Below are 18409 nucleotides of genomic sequence, written 5' to 3'. Positions count from 1 at the left end.
AAAAATTGTACTCCTGTATTTTAATCGGAATATTTAATATTAACCGCAAATACCACTTAGGCTAGTTTTACCCTTCCTGTAAAATTTTAGTTTAAGACATTGTAAAAAAATTTGAGAGAGAATTCCAAATAGTAAATACTTATTCGTGAAACATAATTTTACAATGTTATTGGATCTTCAACTATATCCAGATTACAACCCCTTATAAAAACATTGCAAACGTGCCATGTAAAGGTCAAATTAGTTTTGTGCGACTAAACCAACTGCGTTTACAACATTGTTACACAGGCAGTGGTGATGGTTTGTGCATATTCTTTTTTGTTTGGTGATTAAGCATTTGTCGGTTTCTAGAGCAGATACCTATTTTTATACAACTTATTTATTGCATTTTTAAAAAAGCAAATTAGATTTCCGAAGATGAACTCTTTCACAAAATTTGATCTCAATTTCAAAATTTTCCGATCACCCACAAAAGTGAATATTTTTTCATAAGCGAAGGCTCTTTTGCAAGAACCGTTTCAGCAATTCACTTAAATATCGTACTGCATAGTTTGTAGCTGCTTAAAATTCATATTGAACGTTTTTTCGAGATGACTTTTCACAGTGGCCCCTTACTAGACCTTTCCCTTCTCAGTTGATGGAAGTTTTTCAGAATCTTGTGCAGCACCTCATGAATGTTGGTGAGAAATTTTGATTTTTCTATCCGCTTCATCGGTTTTTACTTTTTTAGAGATTTAGTAAAAAGAGATCGAACAATTTTGAGCTTTCTAACATTGAAAAAACATTTTTTACATCTCATTTAAAGTTTTCACCGCCTAATTGCGTGCCAACGTCGTGCATGTTTCAAACTCCGAAAAGCATCGATAATTGCCAAGAATGATGAAATTAAATATTAAACTTTTGTTTAAAATGGTTTAAATTTATGAATAAAGAATTGCAAGTTTTTAATTTGTTCATTTTGTGTCTAATTCAAATAGGAAAACAAATTCAACAGAAAGAACTATACTTATAAATTTGAACGGAACCTACAATAAATAATTTACATCATGTAATTAAAGTTAAAATCTGAAAGTTACCCAACTACTGTGCCGTGAAGATTGCTTATACCTAGTTTATTTTATAGCTTTGTAATTTTTATAAGCCACATTTTTAACGACTCAATAAAACCAAAACATTTCATTTTTCGTGGTAACCATGATCAACGCATTAAATGGTATAATCGAAAATCTTGCATAATTAACAAAAATACTACATTATAACATTTTGGAAATGCTGTGCTGAAAATGGCAGAGATAGGAAAACAGTAGTCGTTAAAGTTCATAATCTCTGATACTGGAGCGAAATGAATTAGGGCATCAATGAGAAAAGGGGGACAAAAAGCAGAACCAAAAAAACGACACAAAAAGAACGAAGAGCAAGTAAGACCCTCCCTTTCCATGAATATGAATATCGAACAAAAATGACATTGTAACAAGAGATTTACAGCTATGTATACATAATTCAAGCGATACTCAACATACAGAAAATTGTGATGGTATTGGTTTTGGATTAATGGGTCAATAAAGCCCAAATCCTGGAATTGAAAAGAAAAACATATAAATTGGCCTAGAAAAAAAAATCAAAAAGGAAAAAAGTAACGAAAGTTTACAAAGAAATGCTCACAGGGCAAATGAAAAAAGGGGAGGGGGAACAAAACATTGGTTTTTGTTAATTTGAAAGGGGGTCAGGGGGATTTCAAAAACGATGAAATTTACATATTCACACGTGAGGATTAGGTAAGGGCCAGGTTACTGCTCAGAAAATATAAGGCGGGTTTTGTAGTGAGTACTCGATATAAGGCTGCATTTATGAAGGAAAGGCTGCATGTGACATTGGAAAAGTGAAAACTGTGCTTTAGCGCGCAAAGTATTAGAAAAAAACAATTTAAAAGAAATCCGTGAGAATGAGCTGTTTGCAGAAATTTGGAGAAAAAACGAGCACAAAATGCCTAACCTACGCAACTATTTCTATGCTCGTGGAGAAAAAAAAATGAAAAAGAAGAAAAGGTTACCATGGATTCTAGATTACATGAAGAAAGAAGTAAAAGAAGAAAAAAGCAACAACGGTTTACAATTGAATGATTATAGGAAAAAACACTTTGATTTTAAATCCAAAAATACTACACATACATAGCATATTAAACTTTTTCGAATGAAGAATTAAAAGGCATTTGTTAAAAATTAAAAAAAAATCCCGTTTAAGGTGAATTAGCATCAACCTTTTTTAATATATCACATTTGATTCAGTTGTCGTTTGAGCAAAATGACAGTCTTAGTTGGTTTATCGTACCATCGTCGTCCAGTTTCCGTTAAAACGGGTGATTACTAAAATCAGCTCCGAGTGGGATGTCGAACGGGCTGTGCTCGTAGATTTGGTCGTTGGAAGATGAGTTGGAAGAGTTGGCGGGCGCTTGCTTTGCAAAGTACTTCTCGAGTTTCACTGAAAAAAGGTTCAATATTAACACAAAATACAGCAAGGTAATAATTAATAAAACAACTAACACTCTCACAACAGTTCAAAGAAAATAGGTAAGGTGTGAGCATGCTGGTGCGGGTGGATATAACGGAGTAGGCGATAGGTAGATTATTGGGTAAGATGTCCATAAGTTCTTTAAACATAAATTAATCCAGTTGATGTCCAATCCTGGTGGGTGCTAGTGATGAAGTCGAAGAGAAAATAATTGGTAAGTGTAAAAAAGCAAAGCACAAAAACGAGGGTAAGTTTGAACTATTTGGTCATTTTTTCAGTATGTTTTCCATATCCTCCAAGCATTCGAGCAACTCAAGAAATTCGCATCGCATGGGCTCAATTTCCGACTCGGTGAGTTTCTTCAAAATGTCACGGATGTACTTACGCAGGATGTGCTTTCCAAAGTTGTACTTGCGCAGAGTTGCAATGTGGGGCTTGATAGTCAGCGTGATCTTCTTTCGGTGTTGTGGATCGGCAACGTCAAGCATCTTCTGGACAACGTAGTTGGCGAATGGATCCTTCATCATTTGTAGTAGTGGTGGTGATGGGCTGAAAGATATTAATTTTCTAATTTTTTCTACCAATTAATTCGATGAACTCACTCATTCGGGTCTCCACAAACTTTGTCAATTATCAGGTTTCTTTCTGCATGTCCTCCGAACGTGAGACATTTCTCAATAACATTTGAAGCAAATTTGTGTTGAGCGAATTTGAGCAAATCATCCGAAATCACGTCTTGCACGATTTGTTCCTTGTCGCTGGGACTTCCATGTTCAATGACATGTTGGATGACATAGTTTCCGTATTGATCAAGAACAAGTTGTTTCAAATGAATCTGAAGAGCGTCTAACACTGGCTGCTTCTGCTCTTCATTGCAATATTCGAGAACACGTTGAATAACACGACAACCGTATGGATGAACGGATAGTGTATAGACCTGTAAATAAAAAAGATGAGAAACGAGATCATGTTAATGGAGAAAGCTACATTGTCACTATTATTCTTCGTGAATGCGTCAATAATAAACTGAAGGCGTTCCGGCTCAACACGTTCTATCACTTTTTGAATAACGTGATTGCCGTTCTGATCCTTGACACATTTCAACACTTGTCCTTCCATTTCGCCGAGAATCTCGTGCTGGTACTTTTCTTCAACGTATTCCAACGCTTTTTGAATCACTCGACAGCCGTACATTTGCAACGCGAGCTTCATCACATTTCCACGAATTGTACCAACCAACTGGTTGCGCTGCTCATTGTTACCAAATTCGAAGAATTTCTGAAATAAATCATACATTTTAAAATTTGGAATTAATATACTTACTTGGATAACGTAGTTTCCAAAAACGTCCGTCATGAGCTCCTCTGCGTTCTCCAGTACTGGTGTGAATATGGCGGCTTTGTCACGAAGAGAAGCACGCTCAAGCTTTTGCTGAATGAAACGTGAGCCATGCTGATCCTTGGCAAACTCAATCACGTTATTTTTGATATCTTGGAGAGTTTTTGGGGTTTGACCATTCGGATCTTCTGGGCCACGTCGTCGTGGAGGATTCTGGGAGAAGTTGGGCGGAAGACCATTTTGTTGTGCTTGCTGTTGTGGCATTCCAAAGCTCCGTTGACTCCAGTCATTCATGACTCCACCGTTACCCATTCCATTGGGTCCTTGCCCAAAGAATTGCTGACTATTTTGTTGCTGCTGATGCTGTTGGGCAAGTTGTTGCAGTTGTTGTTGCGCTTGTCCTTGTGGATGTTGCTGATTCTGCATTTGAGTGAAAAAGACTTGCTGGCCAAATCCGTTTTGAGCCATTCCTTGAATTGGTTCTAAAAACGATAATGATTTATAAAACAACAAATTTAAAAAGTTTGTGAAACGCTAAAATCCGATGTAACTTTTAAACTTACCATGAAGAATGGGTTGTTGGAACATTTGGGGATCCCTCTGCTGAATTTGTTGCGGTCCAAGTCCCATAGCTCCAAAACTCGTCGTTAAATTCATCATATTTTGATATGGAAACGGAGGGGATCCAGAAATCATTGCCTGTTGGTGCATTCCATTTGGCCCAGGCATTCCGTTCTCATTGTTCACGAATTCGGCTGCCATGCCAGGCATTCCATTCGACGGGTCGGCCTGTTGCATTGTTGAAAATATGCCAGCACCTCCAGAATACCAATTTCCCGAGACCTGAACAGGACCATTCGGACTTCCACCAATTAAATGGCCTCCTTGTTGCAAGAATGGTGTCATTTGGAAATCGGGTGTGCCCTGCGGCACTCCGTCTTGTGGAATTGGAATCGGGACACCGTAACTTCCATTGCCCATGATTTTGTCGTCACTGTAAGAGAAACCATGAAATTTCCAACTAAAACTTGAAATTAAAGACTTACTTTCGATCGTTTGGTGATCGGGATATAGGGAACGGTGTTGTGGTGAACTAAAAACATTTACATTTTTATTAAACATTTCACAATGTTGCAGAACTTTTTTTTTAGACATTTTGAAAATTTATTAACTTTTATGTTTTTCCTGAGCCCATAAACAAAATGCCATTCATTCCGTGCAATTACCATGACAGCGCAATTCTTTGCCACCTATCCCGCCTCACACAAAGTGTGCGGGGGAAAATCGATAATTACTGCCAAAACAGACGGCAAAGTAAATCGAATAATTTGGATTTTTAGCTTTTATATTTTTCCGAGGAAAAAACTCACATAGTTTCGTTGTTGAACAGACGAAGATGGGGAACCGACAAGATTATCAACCATTCCATTAAAAGCAGTAGTAACTGATTGTCCGAATGATTCCGACTTCGGTGAATGGCCCTGATCTTGAGATGGGTGGCCGCCGGATATCATAATCGGCTTTGCTATTGAATGGTCTGAAAATTTTTTTATAAATTGATTTAAATTGTTTTATATTTTGTTGAATACATTATTTAATTAAATTATTAATGCAAAAGTATGTTTTCAAAAAAATTACCTGCATAATAATTTGTTGGGGGTGCATATGCCCAATTTGGATCAGCCATAAGATTTATTGACTTCCGGGGTACCCTGAAACATAATAGTTTGAATTGTAAGAGATTTGAAAATCAGAACGACAATTCACAACGATCAGAATAAGCATTTACCCTTCACAAAAGCACAAATTGTCAGAAAGATATGGATAAAAGAACAAAAAATTGAGGTCTGCCTGTCTTTTTTGTAGCTTTCTGACATATGATATAACATGTGCGATAAAAATGCGTCATTTGATAAGTTTCGATGATGTAACAAGAGCTGCTGACTACGTATCACGCCGGCCGTTTGAGTCGCTACACACCCGAATTCGCAATTGAGCGCGTCGACCACTGTGAGTTGGCAAGGCGAGACGATGAAACAAAAGATGGCAGAAAGAGCAGAGAACCGAGAGAAAGAGAGTAAATAGAGAGGTCTTCTTCGTCTTTGTGCTTGCGTGCGTCTGTGTGCCCTCCGCGTGTCGATGCCCTTTGCCCAAGATCACAACTGTCGATAAAACTGCCTACAGAGAGAGGTACAGAAAAAAGGACGTGGGAGGAAATGAAAAAACCAAGAGAAGAGGTGGGAGAGAAAAATTGCGAGACGGGAGGCTAAAAAGAATTCGAATCAGTTGTTGGAATGTAAAAGGTCGTGAGAAACATAGGAAAAAAGAAGGACGTGGATGAAACAGAAATGCAGAGGAAAGTAAAAAAGTGCGGGGTCGAGATGAAGGGAAGCGTTTGCAAACCAAGAGTGCAACGTTTTTGCAAATGCAAAGAAAAACCTAAAAGAAGGATAGACAAAGACGACGTGCCAGCGTTTAAAGTCAGTTCAAAGGTTTAGAACGGAACGCTTCAAGCTAGAGATGACTAATTCGCTAATTCGAATCATACAAAATGAAAAAGTTTCCTTTGTTCAGACTAAGTAAGAAAAGCAACCGCGCAGTTCATAGTGTACGGGGGATAGTGCAAGCTGTGCAAATATTTGAGCGCAAGTACGAGTAATCATTTTCAGAGTAATGTCGCACGTGCTAGTTTTTTTTACTGTTAAGTGAGGTTTTAATACATTAAAAATGATTTGCTGATTAGATAATGCACGTTGAAAAAATTCTAGATAGGTTAAAGCTGGGCTCCTAAATTGCATGTTAAAAAAACATTAAAAATTAAATGGAATAAGAGATTGAATCAATTGTTCCTCCGTGTTTCATCAAACAAATTTAACTATTAAAATGTAGATGAAAATTTTGCACGTATTTTGTCAGTTGACTGTTTCTAGATAAAACCAAAAAGAATTGGGAAGAAAACTGTCAAAGTAATCCAAGGCGGAGGGGGCGAGCAAATTTATTAGCAAAAATATGGTTTTTTTTTCGCTTTTTCATTCGCTTTTTTAATTTTGTATTTTCTTATGTTCTGAATAAACAATCCTTATCAAAACATAATACAAAACAATTATGGTATACAAGTGTTAAAAATAAAAGAATTTTTTAAACAAAATTTACAGCACAGAGAACATGCATTATGAAAAATGTAAATGTTATGGTATGATGATATTTTTGAACTTTTTCAGTTTCAACTTTTTTCCTCCTCACTTGGAAATTCAGAGTCACATGATGAGAGTCACATAAAACACAGGGGAAATATAAAAATGAGAAATCAATGGGGTTTCAAACTGAACAAAATCATATCAGCATACTTTTTTTAAACAATGATCTCAATCAGGCGCACAAAAACGGCCTGTTTCGTTCAAACCATTGATTTTTTTGTCTTTGTATTCAAATTTGATAGACACGCACGGTTATCACAATGTCAATTATTCAGCGTGCTTTGTTGGCATTAATGTTCAAGTAATAATGGATGAAAACGCCGGAGCTGTTGATGATAAGAATATTATCATGGAGAGCAAATGCTCACTCTCAATTCACTCCCATCGCTATTGCTCTATAGTTCTAGCCGGCAAAGTCTGACGAAAAGAATGGCTATAACGAGGTCTGGATTATTCACTCTAGAGACGTCGAATCCGCGATTTTTCACTTGCTGCTCAAGGCTCCATGTGAAGGTAACTAGAAAGTTTTATGGGTGTGAAAGCTCACACTCAAGCTGTTGCGTTAGTTTGCAAACTGGTAACTGGATGTGTCTGAAGATCAAAAAAACTTAATTTCTCAAATTTAGTATAAAACTATAGAAAATTTTTCTTTAGAATCATTATTGAAGTAATTTAATTTCAGTATCAAAATATTGACGGTCAGTTCTTATAATAAACAAAAGGAATAGAACTGATAAGAAATGTAAATAGCAGAATTAATCAAGCAATGGTTTAAAAATCAATAAAATCGATAGCGAGAACTAACACTGTGGAACAAATTTAAATTTTCAGGTTGCTCTAGCATTAGTCATAGCTTTCATGGCTTTTATCGAGCTTACGGAATGGTATTTTTACATTTTCGTTGACCGAGTGGGAGAGACTGCAGACGCAGGACAAGCAATAATTTCGGTTTGCAATTTTAATAGTGGAAACAAAACAATATGTATATCATTATTTCTGTTCAGGTTTGGCAGCTTGTATCGATCATTTGTATGATACTTGCATTCATCACGGAAAAAGAAGATTTATTGATTCCATATATACTTTTTATGGTACGGATCAGGAGTCAGGCGGATCTGGGCGACACTTATTTTTTGCAATTAAAAAAAAATATCGAGAATGTGCTCAACAATGGCCTGGTAGCTGCTAAATGAATCTCGGCAATTCGGCATACGACAATCGGCAATTTCAGGCCATTTTTGAGCATTTTTCAAACAGGTCAAATAAAATAGGTGTGATTTTAAGGTTGATCAAATGATTTTCTATATTTTGACATTAACGTAATGAAAAATGTTAGAAAATCATGCCGCATTATACCATTTTGTAGAATTGTCCGAAATAAGTGCCATCCATTCCTGAATGGGTGTTAAAAATGTCTTCAAAAACAAGACAATAATATCGTTTTTTTTTAGATATTTGTGGTAACGAGCTTTTCCTTTTGGGCAATGCAAATTCTGGTGATCGCAGTGTTTCCCTACTCAGAAAGAGCCCAACACCTTTTGGGATTCCGCGATGAGATGGGTTTTGTTATGAGAGAGAAAATTAGTAAGTCGATAATATTTTCTTAACAGAATCGAACAAAAAACATTTTTAGCACTAACAGTTCTATCTGTTTTCACTACAATCACAACAATCACTGGATGGTTTCTTCATGTGGGACTTTCCTGCTATGTTTATTTCCAGAGCAGGAATCGTGAACTGAAAGTCAAAAATTCTGCCAGAGTAGATGTAAGATATACGTACTCGTACATAACATGAATGAAATTCCAGAGACCACCGATGGTTGCACCATTGGCACCGGAAGCTCAACCGAAAACTCGTAATGATAATTTCCCCAACCCGAATTTTTCAATTTCCGACGATGAGGATGTTGATGAGGATGAGGATAAAGTATTTGAAAAGAAGGCTGGCCCGAGCATGGTTTAAATCAAATTATTGGATTAATTAAGCTTTGAAATAAATGCATGTCAATAAATTGTACATAAAACCGATAAAAACAGTTTGGAAATGAGAAAAAAAAAGTTTATATTTTTTATCAGTTGTAAGCCGCACATGAGGATGAACGTGAAATTAAATATTTACATTTACAGTATCCCTACAGGTATCCGGTACCCTATCACTACACTAACCCTATAATGTCTTCAGAAGCCCAGACTCTACTGATTTCAAAGACTAGGTACACTATAAACTAGGTCAGAGGAAATGAGCGCTTTATATATATAGTGAATGATATTTCTGACTCCATTATAAAAAGTATTCAGTTACTATTTGAGGAGTTCAAAAAGCTTTTGCGTGTTTCTCAGTTTAATTTTTTAAATGACTTCAAAGTCTTTGGTTTTAACCTTAAACTGGAATGTTAATATTTCATGCCGGAATGAAATTTTAGTAATCTCAATTCGAAAAATGTGTGAAATTTCAAAATGAATGAGTTGTCACAATGTTGTAAAGCTGGCAAAGTTGTTTTTAAAATTTTACGTTAGACAGCTTCTGTTCACACTAATACATAAAAAAGGTTAATACTACAAGAATAATTGTCAAATATTTAACGTGTTTTGTAAGGCTGTTTTTTTGTTAAGCAAAGGAACTTTTCAAAAGCTGTAAACCGCATCGCTACACAATAAAAAGTCAAAATAATTTCAAATTTTCCAAATTCTCAGGTAAAAACGATGCGACAGTTAAAATTTAAACTAAAACAAAGGAAACATAAAAGATTACCGACTATTTGATAACGATTCATCAACATTGTTGTAACACATCACATGCATACCGGTTCGATTAAGTTATATCAAATGCAATGAGTAGTTCTTTTGAAACAACTGCGCCAATCAAATTGACAATTTCTGTGGTGATGATAGTGTTCTCTAATATCTGTTCAGTTTAATTGATACATCAAGAAAAACTTTCTCGGAAATGAGGACGACAGCTGTTCTCGTACCACGAGTTCAATCAAAACGAGTGGGATTTATAAAGTGAATAAAGTAATCATTCTGGAAATTGAGTGATTGTCAGTTAAACCGTCTTCGAATAACTATGCAAGTTAAGCAAGTATCAAAAAATAAAATGAATTAACTATCAAAAAGAAGAGAAAGAATGAAAGTCAAAGTATGCTGAGAAATAATTTCAAATTTCTGAAACTGATTGAAAATACTAAAAGTTTATTCTCAAGTTTTTAGCAAACATTCTAATGTTTCATTAAAAACACAAGATCAAAAAATTTTGAGTCTTACATATATACAGATAAAATTGCCAAAAATAAGTTTACACATAAAAAAGACTTTGTTGTTTTTTGTCGTGTAGTAATTCAATTTACTCCATAAAACGTGTCTGAAACGCGCACAGCTGAATTCTAAGAAAGCAGGTGTTTCTTTAGTTACTCATCAAGAATCGATGTGTTTTGCAAAAATTCAAGAGCGCATCTCTATTTGGATACTGAAGCATTCGAAGGAGCACTATTCACGAGTTAATAAGTTTCAATATATTTTCAAATTATTGAACTATAGTATTTACTTTTCGGTTCAAAAATCTTAATTTTTTTTTTGGAAATCGATCATTAAAAAATTATTTTTCTACTGAAACACTGTAAATAAATAACATGTTTGCTGCTCGGTATTCACACAGACACCTTTTAATTGAAAGTTGAATAGGTAAATTCCGGACATTGTTTAATTAGACTCAAAGCGATCTGAAACATTGATTTTCGTAATGAAAAATAGCTGGGGACTGTAGCCAATAATCCTGTCGTAGATTGTTTCACTTCACAATAGAGGCTGGGTAAACCTAGGGAGTGAGGCCGGGCTTGAACTCATGACCTCCAGATTTCTAGCGGCCACCACTACCGACGGAGCTATCCCGCTCACCCTCCATACGACCAAAAAATGGTACTAATTTCCAACAGCTCAAAAATCAGAAAATTCACACGTTTAGCTAAAAATAGCCCGAGTGGCTAAAAAATAATTTGTAAGAAATCACCATAATTTTTTTCTGAAAAATTATTTTTAAGTTTGTTGTTTTCATATTTGCACCCCCTTGATAGGTGATGACTTCCAATGTATTCTAAAATACTTTGGTGTTTTCTGACGCATTTCCTAATTCTTAAGCCATACTTTTAAATAATCACACTAACGACGATTACCGTTTTCGCCAGCCGACCGTGTTCAACCAATTTCGACACAAATTGCATATTAGTAAACACGGCTGACCTTGCTCCATAAAATGTAATGAATTCTGGATGAAAGAAAAAGTTATGTTCGTTGTTACGAGAAAATACATATAAATTGTTCATTTATAGGTAATTGTTGCAAGTTCTATTCTATCAACGTACAAGCAAAAATATCAGTTTTTACATAACAATTTTATTTTACTAAAATCAAGCAAAACCATCTTTACAAGTTGTATATATCGTTATTGAAACAACTTCGGTAAGTAACACAGCATTCAAATTGTTTTGATTTTGAAATCAGCGTAAAGAGTGTTCAGGCTGAAAATTGAATAACATTTGAATATTTACTATTGCTCAGATGCCGTAAAATTTTTCTTATTGATATGAGAAATATTTTGCAGCTCCCAAAACATAGACACGTTTTTTTCTTTTCAAATTTTACCCGCCAAACATCAGGTATGTGAAACACTACATTAATATATCAAAATTTTCACACACCTTTTTCTTAAAACCCTCTACATACGTAATACGACCTTCAGGTGACCGTTTACAAGTTCCTAAGAAAACCGGATTGCCAAAAAGTGATCCTTCACGTGATATGAGACCATTGGCTGAATCCTAGAAGGATACTACCTATGTTCTTGCTAGAGAGGCTACACTAGCCAGTGAAAATGACACGGTCTTCCTTCCATTCTTCATTCCGATACAATCGATCCGTGATGACCTCTTTTCACAGAAAGGCGAATCTTTTCTTATGCGTTTCTGCCTCTTCGCGCATATGTTCAAATGAATTTCAATTTCGTTTCTCACCTCAACGTTTCACTTTTCCAACTTTTGACGCGCACATAGTTCCAGATGTATTTTTTGTGTTTTATCAGTACCCATTGCTGTCTGATGATTTAAACAGTAACAGTGATTACCTCACCGCAGCATCTTTTCTAAAGCACTGTGATCTTTTATCATAATTCTTGTTTATGCTTATTTCGTATTCCTTTATCACAATTTGCACTTACACACGGGGGTATAAAAGAGTGTTGCAAACAAGTCCTTACCGTCGTTAACTTTGAAACTGACAAATATTTTTTGTTGTACTAAACTTTCAGCTCGGAACGAGGGTCACTGAAATCTGGCGGAAAGATGAACAATAACGAGACAAGTGAGTTAATTATTTTTGAACAAAAACAGGCACAGTACAAAATTTCAGAAGTTTTGGTGACTGGTGCATCCGGATTCATTGGAACACACTGTGTTGAGATTCTTCTTAAAAATGGGTACAGAGTCCGCGGTACTGTTCGTGATCTGAATAACAAAGCCAAGGTGGGTTTTACAAAATTATTAAAAGCTGTCTGCAGTTCAGTAGAAAGTCTGAAAATTTGTATGCAAACATTGCTGAAAAATAATTACCGATATTTTAACATTTGATTTCAAACGAATATTATTGTATTACAGGTACAACCAATCAAAAAACTCGACAAGAAGAACCACTTGGAGCTTGTCGAAGCTGATCTTTTAGATTCAACGTGCTGGAAGAAGTAAGTTAATGCAGAATTCTTTATGATATCTTGTTTGTCAGTGCAAATTAAATGTCTAGACTTTGTGCGTCAGAACCTGCAGCTTACGTCAGCAACTGTAATCATTTGATATTTTGATTTTGTTTGAATGGTTTAGTAAATACAGTGTTTCGAAAGGTTGTTTACAGCGAATGATAGAGAATAGACGTAAGCATTTGCAAAAATTGAAAAAAATAATGTAGGTCGCATTGAGTATTTGGTCAGTGGGAAAACTTGAAAAATTACTTCAATGGTAGTGAAATTCTAAGTATTGGTTTATAAATTGATATATTCTACTTTAAAAGTTTATATGCTACTAGAAAAAAAATCCAAAAAAACTTTCAGAGCTGTCGCCGGTTGTGATTATGTTCTACATGTAGCTTCTCCATTTCCGATTGTGTCAGACGAGCGTTGTATTACTACCGCAGTGGAGGTGATTACAAGATTCTGATCGTTTAATACTGTTTTAAACGTCTTTAGGGTACAATGAACGTTTTGAAAGCAATTGCTGAGGATGGAAATGTGAGGAAACTTGTGCTCACTAGCAGTTGTGCAGCCGTGAATGGTCTGTGGAGTTTGATACAGAATAATTCGATGTTTTTTTCAGAAGGGTATACGCAAGATCGAGTGTTCGATGAAGACTCATGGTCGAACTTGGAGAGTGACATGGTCGACTGTTATATCAAAAGCAAGACGTTGGCTGAAAAAGCTGCATGGGATTTTATCGAGAGACTTCCAGAAGACAAAAAGTTTGATTTTATTCGCTTTGATTAACCAAAAGCCAGAATTCTATAAAGAGACTTCTCAAAAATATTTACATCAATTTTATGGCGGATCAAAATTTCGAAAAAAAAAACAAAAAAAAATTCATATGAAACCGAAAAAAATTCTCAAAATGTTTCATGACGGTTATTATCAATCTTTTATTTTGCATAGTCAGACCAGTTGTAAGTTTTTTTTTGAAAGATAATCTAGATACACTTTTAGTTTTAATCCATGGTTATCCAAATTGGGAATTAAATTGGGAAAACAATCAGTTATTAATGTAATAAAATTGTACCCAGATAAACCATATCAATATAAAATTCAATGTTTCCGAATCATTAAGAAAAATGCTAAAATTTGTCTTTTTTTTAACATTTTCAATTTCAGATTTCCAATGACTGTTATCAATCCAACGCTAGTATTCGGCCCAGCTTACATTACCGAGCAAGGAGCAAGTATTACTGTAAGTGTTATGTTTGATATTAAGTGTGTTGGTCCCTTTTTTCATCACTTTCTCTATCAGCCTCACACAATTGAATCTTTGATGGCATTATTTGTCAATTTTCTTATTTGTAACCCATTCCGCCTGGTGTCCACTGACACTTCTTAAGTCATCTGCGCGAAATTGATGTTGCATTTACATGAAACATGAAAACGCGTCATTCGTGTGTAAAAGCCGCAAACAGTGCGAACAAGAAACATTGTTGTGTTACGAAGCGTTTATTTATTCCAGCTGATGCGAAAATTCATGAATGGAGAAATGCCAGCTGCACCGCCACTCAACATGCCTATCGTCGATGTGCGTGATGTCGCGCTAGCTCACTTTGAAGCCATGCGACGACCCGAATCAGATAACGAACGAATTTTGGTAATTAAAATGGTTAAATGTGACAAGTAAAAATGAGTGATGAGTTTGTTTAGGTTACAAATGTTCCGTCCATGTGGTTTATTGACATCGCAAGAATATTACGGGAAGAGTTCAAAGGAAAAGGTAAGGCTGGTTAAAAACATATGTCTAAACTCGTGAAATTTGTCTAAAACGAATATCTTACATGAAACATTTTCGAATAAGGCGCACGAGCTGTTAAAGTGAACTTTGAAGTGAAATCTGAAAAAATAATTCTCAAGTTTTTTATAACTATTCATTCCTGAAATTTGCTTTAACAGCTCGCAAGCTTTACGCATTTTGGCGTGAAATCAAAAATCAGGTGATTGCAGAACATAATGAGATAGAGATATGTTTCGCATCACCCGATCATGGTTACTCTTTTTCAGGTTACTGGATCCCCAGATTTACAGCTCCATACTTTTTTGTGAGACTCTATGCACTCTTTGATCCTGAAACAAAAGCAAGTCTTCCTCGTCTATGCCAAGAAGTCAAGTTTGATAACTCAAAGGTTTTTACTTTAAAATTATATATTGGTCCCTCACAGTCTATCTTTAGGCTCAACGTTTGCTGGGAATGACCATGCGCGATAGCAAGGAGGCTCTTATCGATATGGCTCACTCGCTTATCGATTTAGGCATAATTGAGAGGAAATAATACTTGTGCACACACAGTCGTTTACCGTCCCAAAAACCCTTTTTATCATCATCATAATCACTAACAATCAGATGTTTGAACCGAGCCCATAATAACAAAAATAAAAGAGGAGAGAAATAAAACGTTTGTCAATGACAGTGGAGGTTACAGGAGTCGGGTTCTTTCTGGGTCTCTGAGAGCATTTAATTGTCGTTTGTAGGAGAACGTCGTGAAACCGAGGATAATTGTAGATAAAATCAAAATTGATAGAAGAACAATCATGGAACCTGAAATAATATTTTTATTTCAAGTGTATTTTTTCAAATTCTCAGAACCTGTTAGTGCTGATACTGGTTCAGTTGCTTTTTCATATCCTTGGCACTCGAAAATCCAATCAGATTTTGGTTTTCTTGATTTCTGAAACTTGTATTTGTTGTAAATTATCACAAAAAAAACATGAAGCTGTCCTACCTTCACAAGCCTCTGAAACTCATCCCACGTACAATCATTGTTTTGGCTCCGCGAGCAAAAGTGTGGATGAAGTTCAACGCGTGTCTGATTAAAGCCCATCGACAAGAAAAACTGAAAGCCAATTGTATTAAAACTCTGTCAGAATCATGTAATTACTTTTATGGACAGTTGCCCCACAGGCTCATGCATTTCAATAGCAATATGAGCTCCGTAGTTTGGAATGTCTTCTGGATGTCCATCTAGGCGAAGTGATTCCCAAATTGTCACTAAGTTTGTGTCGTGCTAAAAAATCTCAATTATTTTTAAATGAATCAGCATTTGATGTACAAAACACAACTGACCCCACTAATAAAAACTCCTTTTGTTGAATTTTTCTGTAGATGAGTTTCAAAATACGACATAACCAATTCGTTGTGATAATCTGCAAAATATTTTTTATAAAGATGGTATATCATGGGATAATTGTCCCAAATTTGTTTCACTGAATGACATTTGTGAAAATGTACAAGAAAATTTGAAAAAAAAATTAAAAATCGTTTTAAAAAAGCATAGAGAGTTGCAAAGCCTGTTTTAAGATTTTCTAACAGTTAACATTTTGGTGAATATTTTTGATTTTGTTTTGGTTAGGTATCATAGCTTAAATTCAAATACGGAACGGTCAATTTCAATGAATTGGATTGAAAAAAATAGTGAAAATCTAGAAAGAAAAGAAAGCATCAAAGAATTTAAGAAGTGCAAGAGGGGAAAATGCAAACAAATACCAGGAGATATATATTTGCTCATTTATTTGAAAATATTTCGGTCGAGGTAAGATAATTACAATTCAGATTCTAAGCAACGGAACGCCGGCAAAAAAAATGCAGAAAAACCAATATATGAGATTTTCATTTTTAAAGAATTTACATAGTTGCCGTTGTTTTGAATTCGATATTTACCAATTTTACCATAACCACAAAAGTTCAAAGCAAGATAATAAACGCAGCCTTTTCCGAATTTTTCGTAGCTAATTTCAAACAATTTTTTGCACTTTTTGGAAACTTTTAGAATATTTTTTACCAATTGAACAATACTTTCACCAGCATTAAATTACAGTTAACTCACCTCCGACGCTATCATTTTGAACCTTAACAACTGCATCGTGAATCAAAAAACTCATATTCAAAATTCGATTTTCGTACCCACGCGCCCATTCTGGGTACGGAAGTCTGTCATCTTGAAGAATGTACTGAAATTTAAACTCTTCCATCAAGTTGCGACAATGTTAACTTTTTACCCGAACTTTTAAAGAGTCTATAACATGATTATATTTCACAGCTTCCACAATTGGTTCATCTGCATGATTTCTGACAAGTTGTAAAAGCTCAGCGTCATATTTTTCCATTTGATCCATAACTTCTGCATATTCAGATGATTTCCGTTGTGCTTCACCATAGACCGGACAGTTATCAATTGCTCCTAGTGAAACCTGATAAAATTATCAATTTCTTTTGTTAATAAACAAGAACAAACAAACCCAATCAATGGATTCATCAGTTAGTTGAGCGACTGGTTGCCATTTGAGCTCGTAATTCCAGGTTTGATCTTCATTAGGGGGAAGGAATCCTGCAAACATAGCTTGAGCAGATGCAGAAGTTCGATTGTCTTTCCCAGTGTAGACGTGAAACTGAGCAGTTATTTATATGTTCAGAGAAACAAACTAATTTTAAAATTTAAAATTCAAATTGAAAGTTGGCGCTTTTTAAATATTCACTTGTATCACTTACATCTCTCGGTTGGTACGTGTCTCCAAAATGCTCCCCATATATTTTCCTCAGTCGTTGACCAAGTTGAAATTCCTCTAAAATTCCGCGCTGAAAATGTTTTCTTAAAAAAACTGCCCTAGCTTGAAAACAAAAAAAAACCAACTTTTGTTAGCTCTCCGGGCCATGCAATTTGTTGATAGTCCACATTATTCAAATCATCACCAGGAAAGTACAAATAGTGACCTGGAGTTCTTTCTCCATGTCGGAACCACTGAAAGGATTGATACTTTTGATCTTATAGACTTTTGAAAAAATTGAAAAAAAAAACTAACAATTTGAACAAACTTCAATTTACCAAAAGCCACCGGGAACAAGAAGAATAACAAAAGCACGAGGCGCATTATAAGGAGTTTTTGGAGTTTTTTCAGCAAACAAATGAATTGTATTTCAAACTCTCCTTATCGAAAGCAGCCAGTTTCTTTCTTTCTAACCGAGCATTTTAAAAATCGATTACTAACTGTCTGTAGTGCACAAGACACATTGTCGTTTGTATCTTGTGCAATCGCTTGTTTTTTGGTAGTGATGTTTTGATAAGATATACGTTTTCCAGGTAACCGACTCAGGTTTTTTAGCTATTGATGTTGGAGACATATTGTGAAAAAAGTGCTCATTTAAAAAAATAATTGCTTCATAGAATATCGTACATTGTCCTTGAGCGTTGCAACCTACTGCAGGGATTGGAAAACCATTTTTTGAAGAAATGAACTATGGAGTATTGTCAATGGGAAAATTGATTGAGTCGCTTTTATAACGCTGAAACTTTCTGAAAATCATTGAAACACTTTTTGAAACAACTTCTAAAAGTTTTCATTTAAAGTTTAAAAAAAGTGGTAAAAACTCAGTTTTGTCATAACTTCGGAAGTCTACAAAAAATTTGAAATCCGAAAAATCTAAAAACTTTTGGAGTATTTTCAAAGGTGATAACCGGTTGAATTATAGGAAAATTCAGACTAAATCTCAACTGAGGATACTCCTTCGAATTTGGAAAAATTAGTAGAATTTGTTCAATTTTTATAGACGACTTTCAAAAAAGTTGCAAAAATTGAGTAATTATCATT

The 18409-nt window shown here is 35.2% G+C and overlaps 4 protein-coding genes and 3 non-coding genes across 7 annotated transcripts; 3 read left to right on the top strand and 4 right to left on the bottom strand.

Moving 5' to 3' along the window:
• Window positions 1-1162: 1162 nt before the first annotated feature.
• Window positions 1163-5558, bottom strand: puf-9 (PUM-HD domain-containing protein). The gene is made up of 9 exons (NM_076579.9): window positions 5485-5558; window positions 5217-5383; window positions 4893-4939; window positions 4410-4840; window positions 3832-4328; window positions 3496-3786; window positions 3111-3445; window positions 2894-3057; window positions 1163-2478 (listed from the first exon to the last, which is right to left on the bottom strand). Exons 1-9 carry the CDS (start codon window positions 5531-5533, stop codon window positions 2348-2350), a joined length of 2112 nt encoding a protein of 703 aa, NP_508980.2. The 5' UTR covers window positions 5534-5558; the 3' UTR covers window positions 1163-2347.
• A 230-nt stretch (window positions 5559-5788) lies between these two features.
• Window positions 5789-5965, bottom strand: W06B11.9. Its single transcript, NR_071166.1, has one exon. It is a non-coding gene; the product is annotated as an Unclassified non-coding RNA W06B11.9 (non-coding RNA).
• Window positions 5800-5980, top strand: W06B11.7. Its single transcript, NR_071165.1, has one exon. It is a non-coding gene; the product is annotated as an Unclassified non-coding RNA W06B11.7 (non-coding RNA).
• Window positions 5981-7371: 1391 nt separating this feature from the next.
• On the top strand, window positions 7372-9111 carry dct-11 (DAF-16/FOXO Controlled, germline Tumor affecting). The gene is made up of 6 exons (NM_076578.8): window positions 7372-7556; window positions 7875-7991; window positions 8048-8134; window positions 8495-8627; window positions 8677-8810; window positions 8853-9111. The coding sequence occupies exons 1-6, from the start codon at window positions 7404-7406 to the stop codon at window positions 9006-9008; spliced, it is 780 nt and encodes a 259-aa protein (NP_508979.3). The 5' UTR covers window positions 7372-7403; the 3' UTR covers window positions 9009-9111.
• A 3233-nt stretch (window positions 9112-12344) lies between these two features.
• F13D11.4 (NAD-dependent epimerase/dehydratase domain-containing protein) lies at window positions 12345-15221 on the top strand. The gene is made up of 11 exons (NM_076577.11): window positions 12345-12397; window positions 12446-12558; window positions 12691-12773; window positions 13137-13224; window positions 13272-13356; window positions 13399-13540; window positions 13944-14019; window positions 14290-14424; window positions 14478-14547; window positions 14832-14953; window positions 15001-15221. Exons 1-11 carry the CDS (start codon window positions 12379-12381, stop codon window positions 15097-15099), a joined length of 1032 nt encoding a protein of 343 aa, NP_508978.3. The 5' UTR covers window positions 12345-12378; the 3' UTR covers window positions 15100-15221.
• On the bottom strand, window positions 13606-13626 carry 21ur-15047. Its single transcript, NR_071164.1, has one exon.
• acp-5 (ACid Phosphatase family) lies at window positions 15123-17715 on the bottom strand. The gene is made up of 11 exons (NM_076576.7): window positions 17624-17715; window positions 17455-17562; window positions 17313-17399; window positions 17063-17212; window positions 16823-17014; window positions 16651-16774; window positions 15891-15970; window positions 15706-15831; window positions 15550-15660; window positions 15414-15495; window positions 15123-15365 (listed from the first exon to the last, which is right to left on the bottom strand). The coding sequence occupies exons 1-11, from the start codon at window positions 17690-17692 to the stop codon at window positions 15244-15246; spliced, it is 1251 nt and encodes a 416-aa protein (NP_508977.1). The 5' UTR covers window positions 17693-17715; the 3' UTR covers window positions 15123-15243.
• Window positions 17716-18409: the final 694 nt, after the last annotated feature.

This window comes from Caenorhabditis elegans, chromosome X, assembly GCF_000002985.6.
Source record: "Caenorhabditis elegans chromosome X".
NCBI lineage: Eukaryota > Metazoa > Nematoda > Chromadorea > Rhabditida > Rhabditidae > Caenorhabditis > Caenorhabditis elegans.
Note: the sequence above shows the minus strand (reverse complement) of the source record. Positions and strands in the feature narration are given on the sequence as shown.

Excerpts from the sequence above, each read along its gene's own strand:
- acp-5 (NM_076576.7), bottom strand. The coding sequence starts at position 17,692 with ATGCGCCTCGTGCTTTTGTTATTCTTCTTGTTCCCGGTGGCTTTTGGT. Across the intron at positions 17,213-17,312 it reads ACACGTACCAACCGAGAGAT|TTTCACGTCTACACTGGGAA; the intron begins GTAAGTGATACA and ends ATAACTGCTCAG. Across the intron at positions 17,015-17,062 it reads CTGATGAATCCATTGATTGG|GTTTCACTAGGAGCAATTGA; the intron begins GTTTGTTTGTTC and ends TAATTTTATCAG.
- dct-11 (NM_076578.8), top strand. The coding sequence starts at position 7,404 with ATGCTCACTCTCAATTCACTCCCATCGCTATTGCTCTATAGTTCTAGC. Across the intron at positions 7,557-7,874 it reads GCTCAAGGCTCCATGTGAAG|GTTGCTCTAGCATTAGTCAT; the intron begins GTAACTAGAAAG and ends TTAAATTTTCAG. Across the intron at positions 7,992-8,047 it reads CAGGACAAGCAATAATTTCG|GTTTGGCAGCTTGTATCGAT; the intron begins GTTTGCAATTTT and ends ATTTCTGTTCAG.
- F13D11.4 (NM_076577.11), top strand. Across the intron at positions 12,559-12,690 it reads ATCTGAATAACAAAGCCAAG|GTACAACCAATCAAAAAACT; the intron begins GTGGGTTTTACA and ends ATTGTATTACAG. Across the intron at positions 14,548-14,831 it reads GGAAGAGTTCAAAGGAAAAG|GTTACTGGATCCCCAGATTT; the intron begins GTAAGGCTGGTT and ends ACTCTTTTTCAG.
- puf-9 (NM_076579.9), bottom strand. The coding sequence starts at position 5,533 with ATGGCTGATCCAAATTGGGCATATGCACCCCCAACAAATTATTATGCA. Across the intron at positions 4,940-5,216 it reads CTGTTCAACAACGAAACTAT|TTCACCACAACACCGTTCCC; the intron begins GTGAGTTTTTTC and ends AAATGTTTTTAG. Across the intron at positions 3,446-3,495 it reads CGAAGAATAATAGTGACAAT|GTCTATACACTATCCGTTCA; the intron begins GTAGCTTTCTCC and ends TTTTATTTACAG.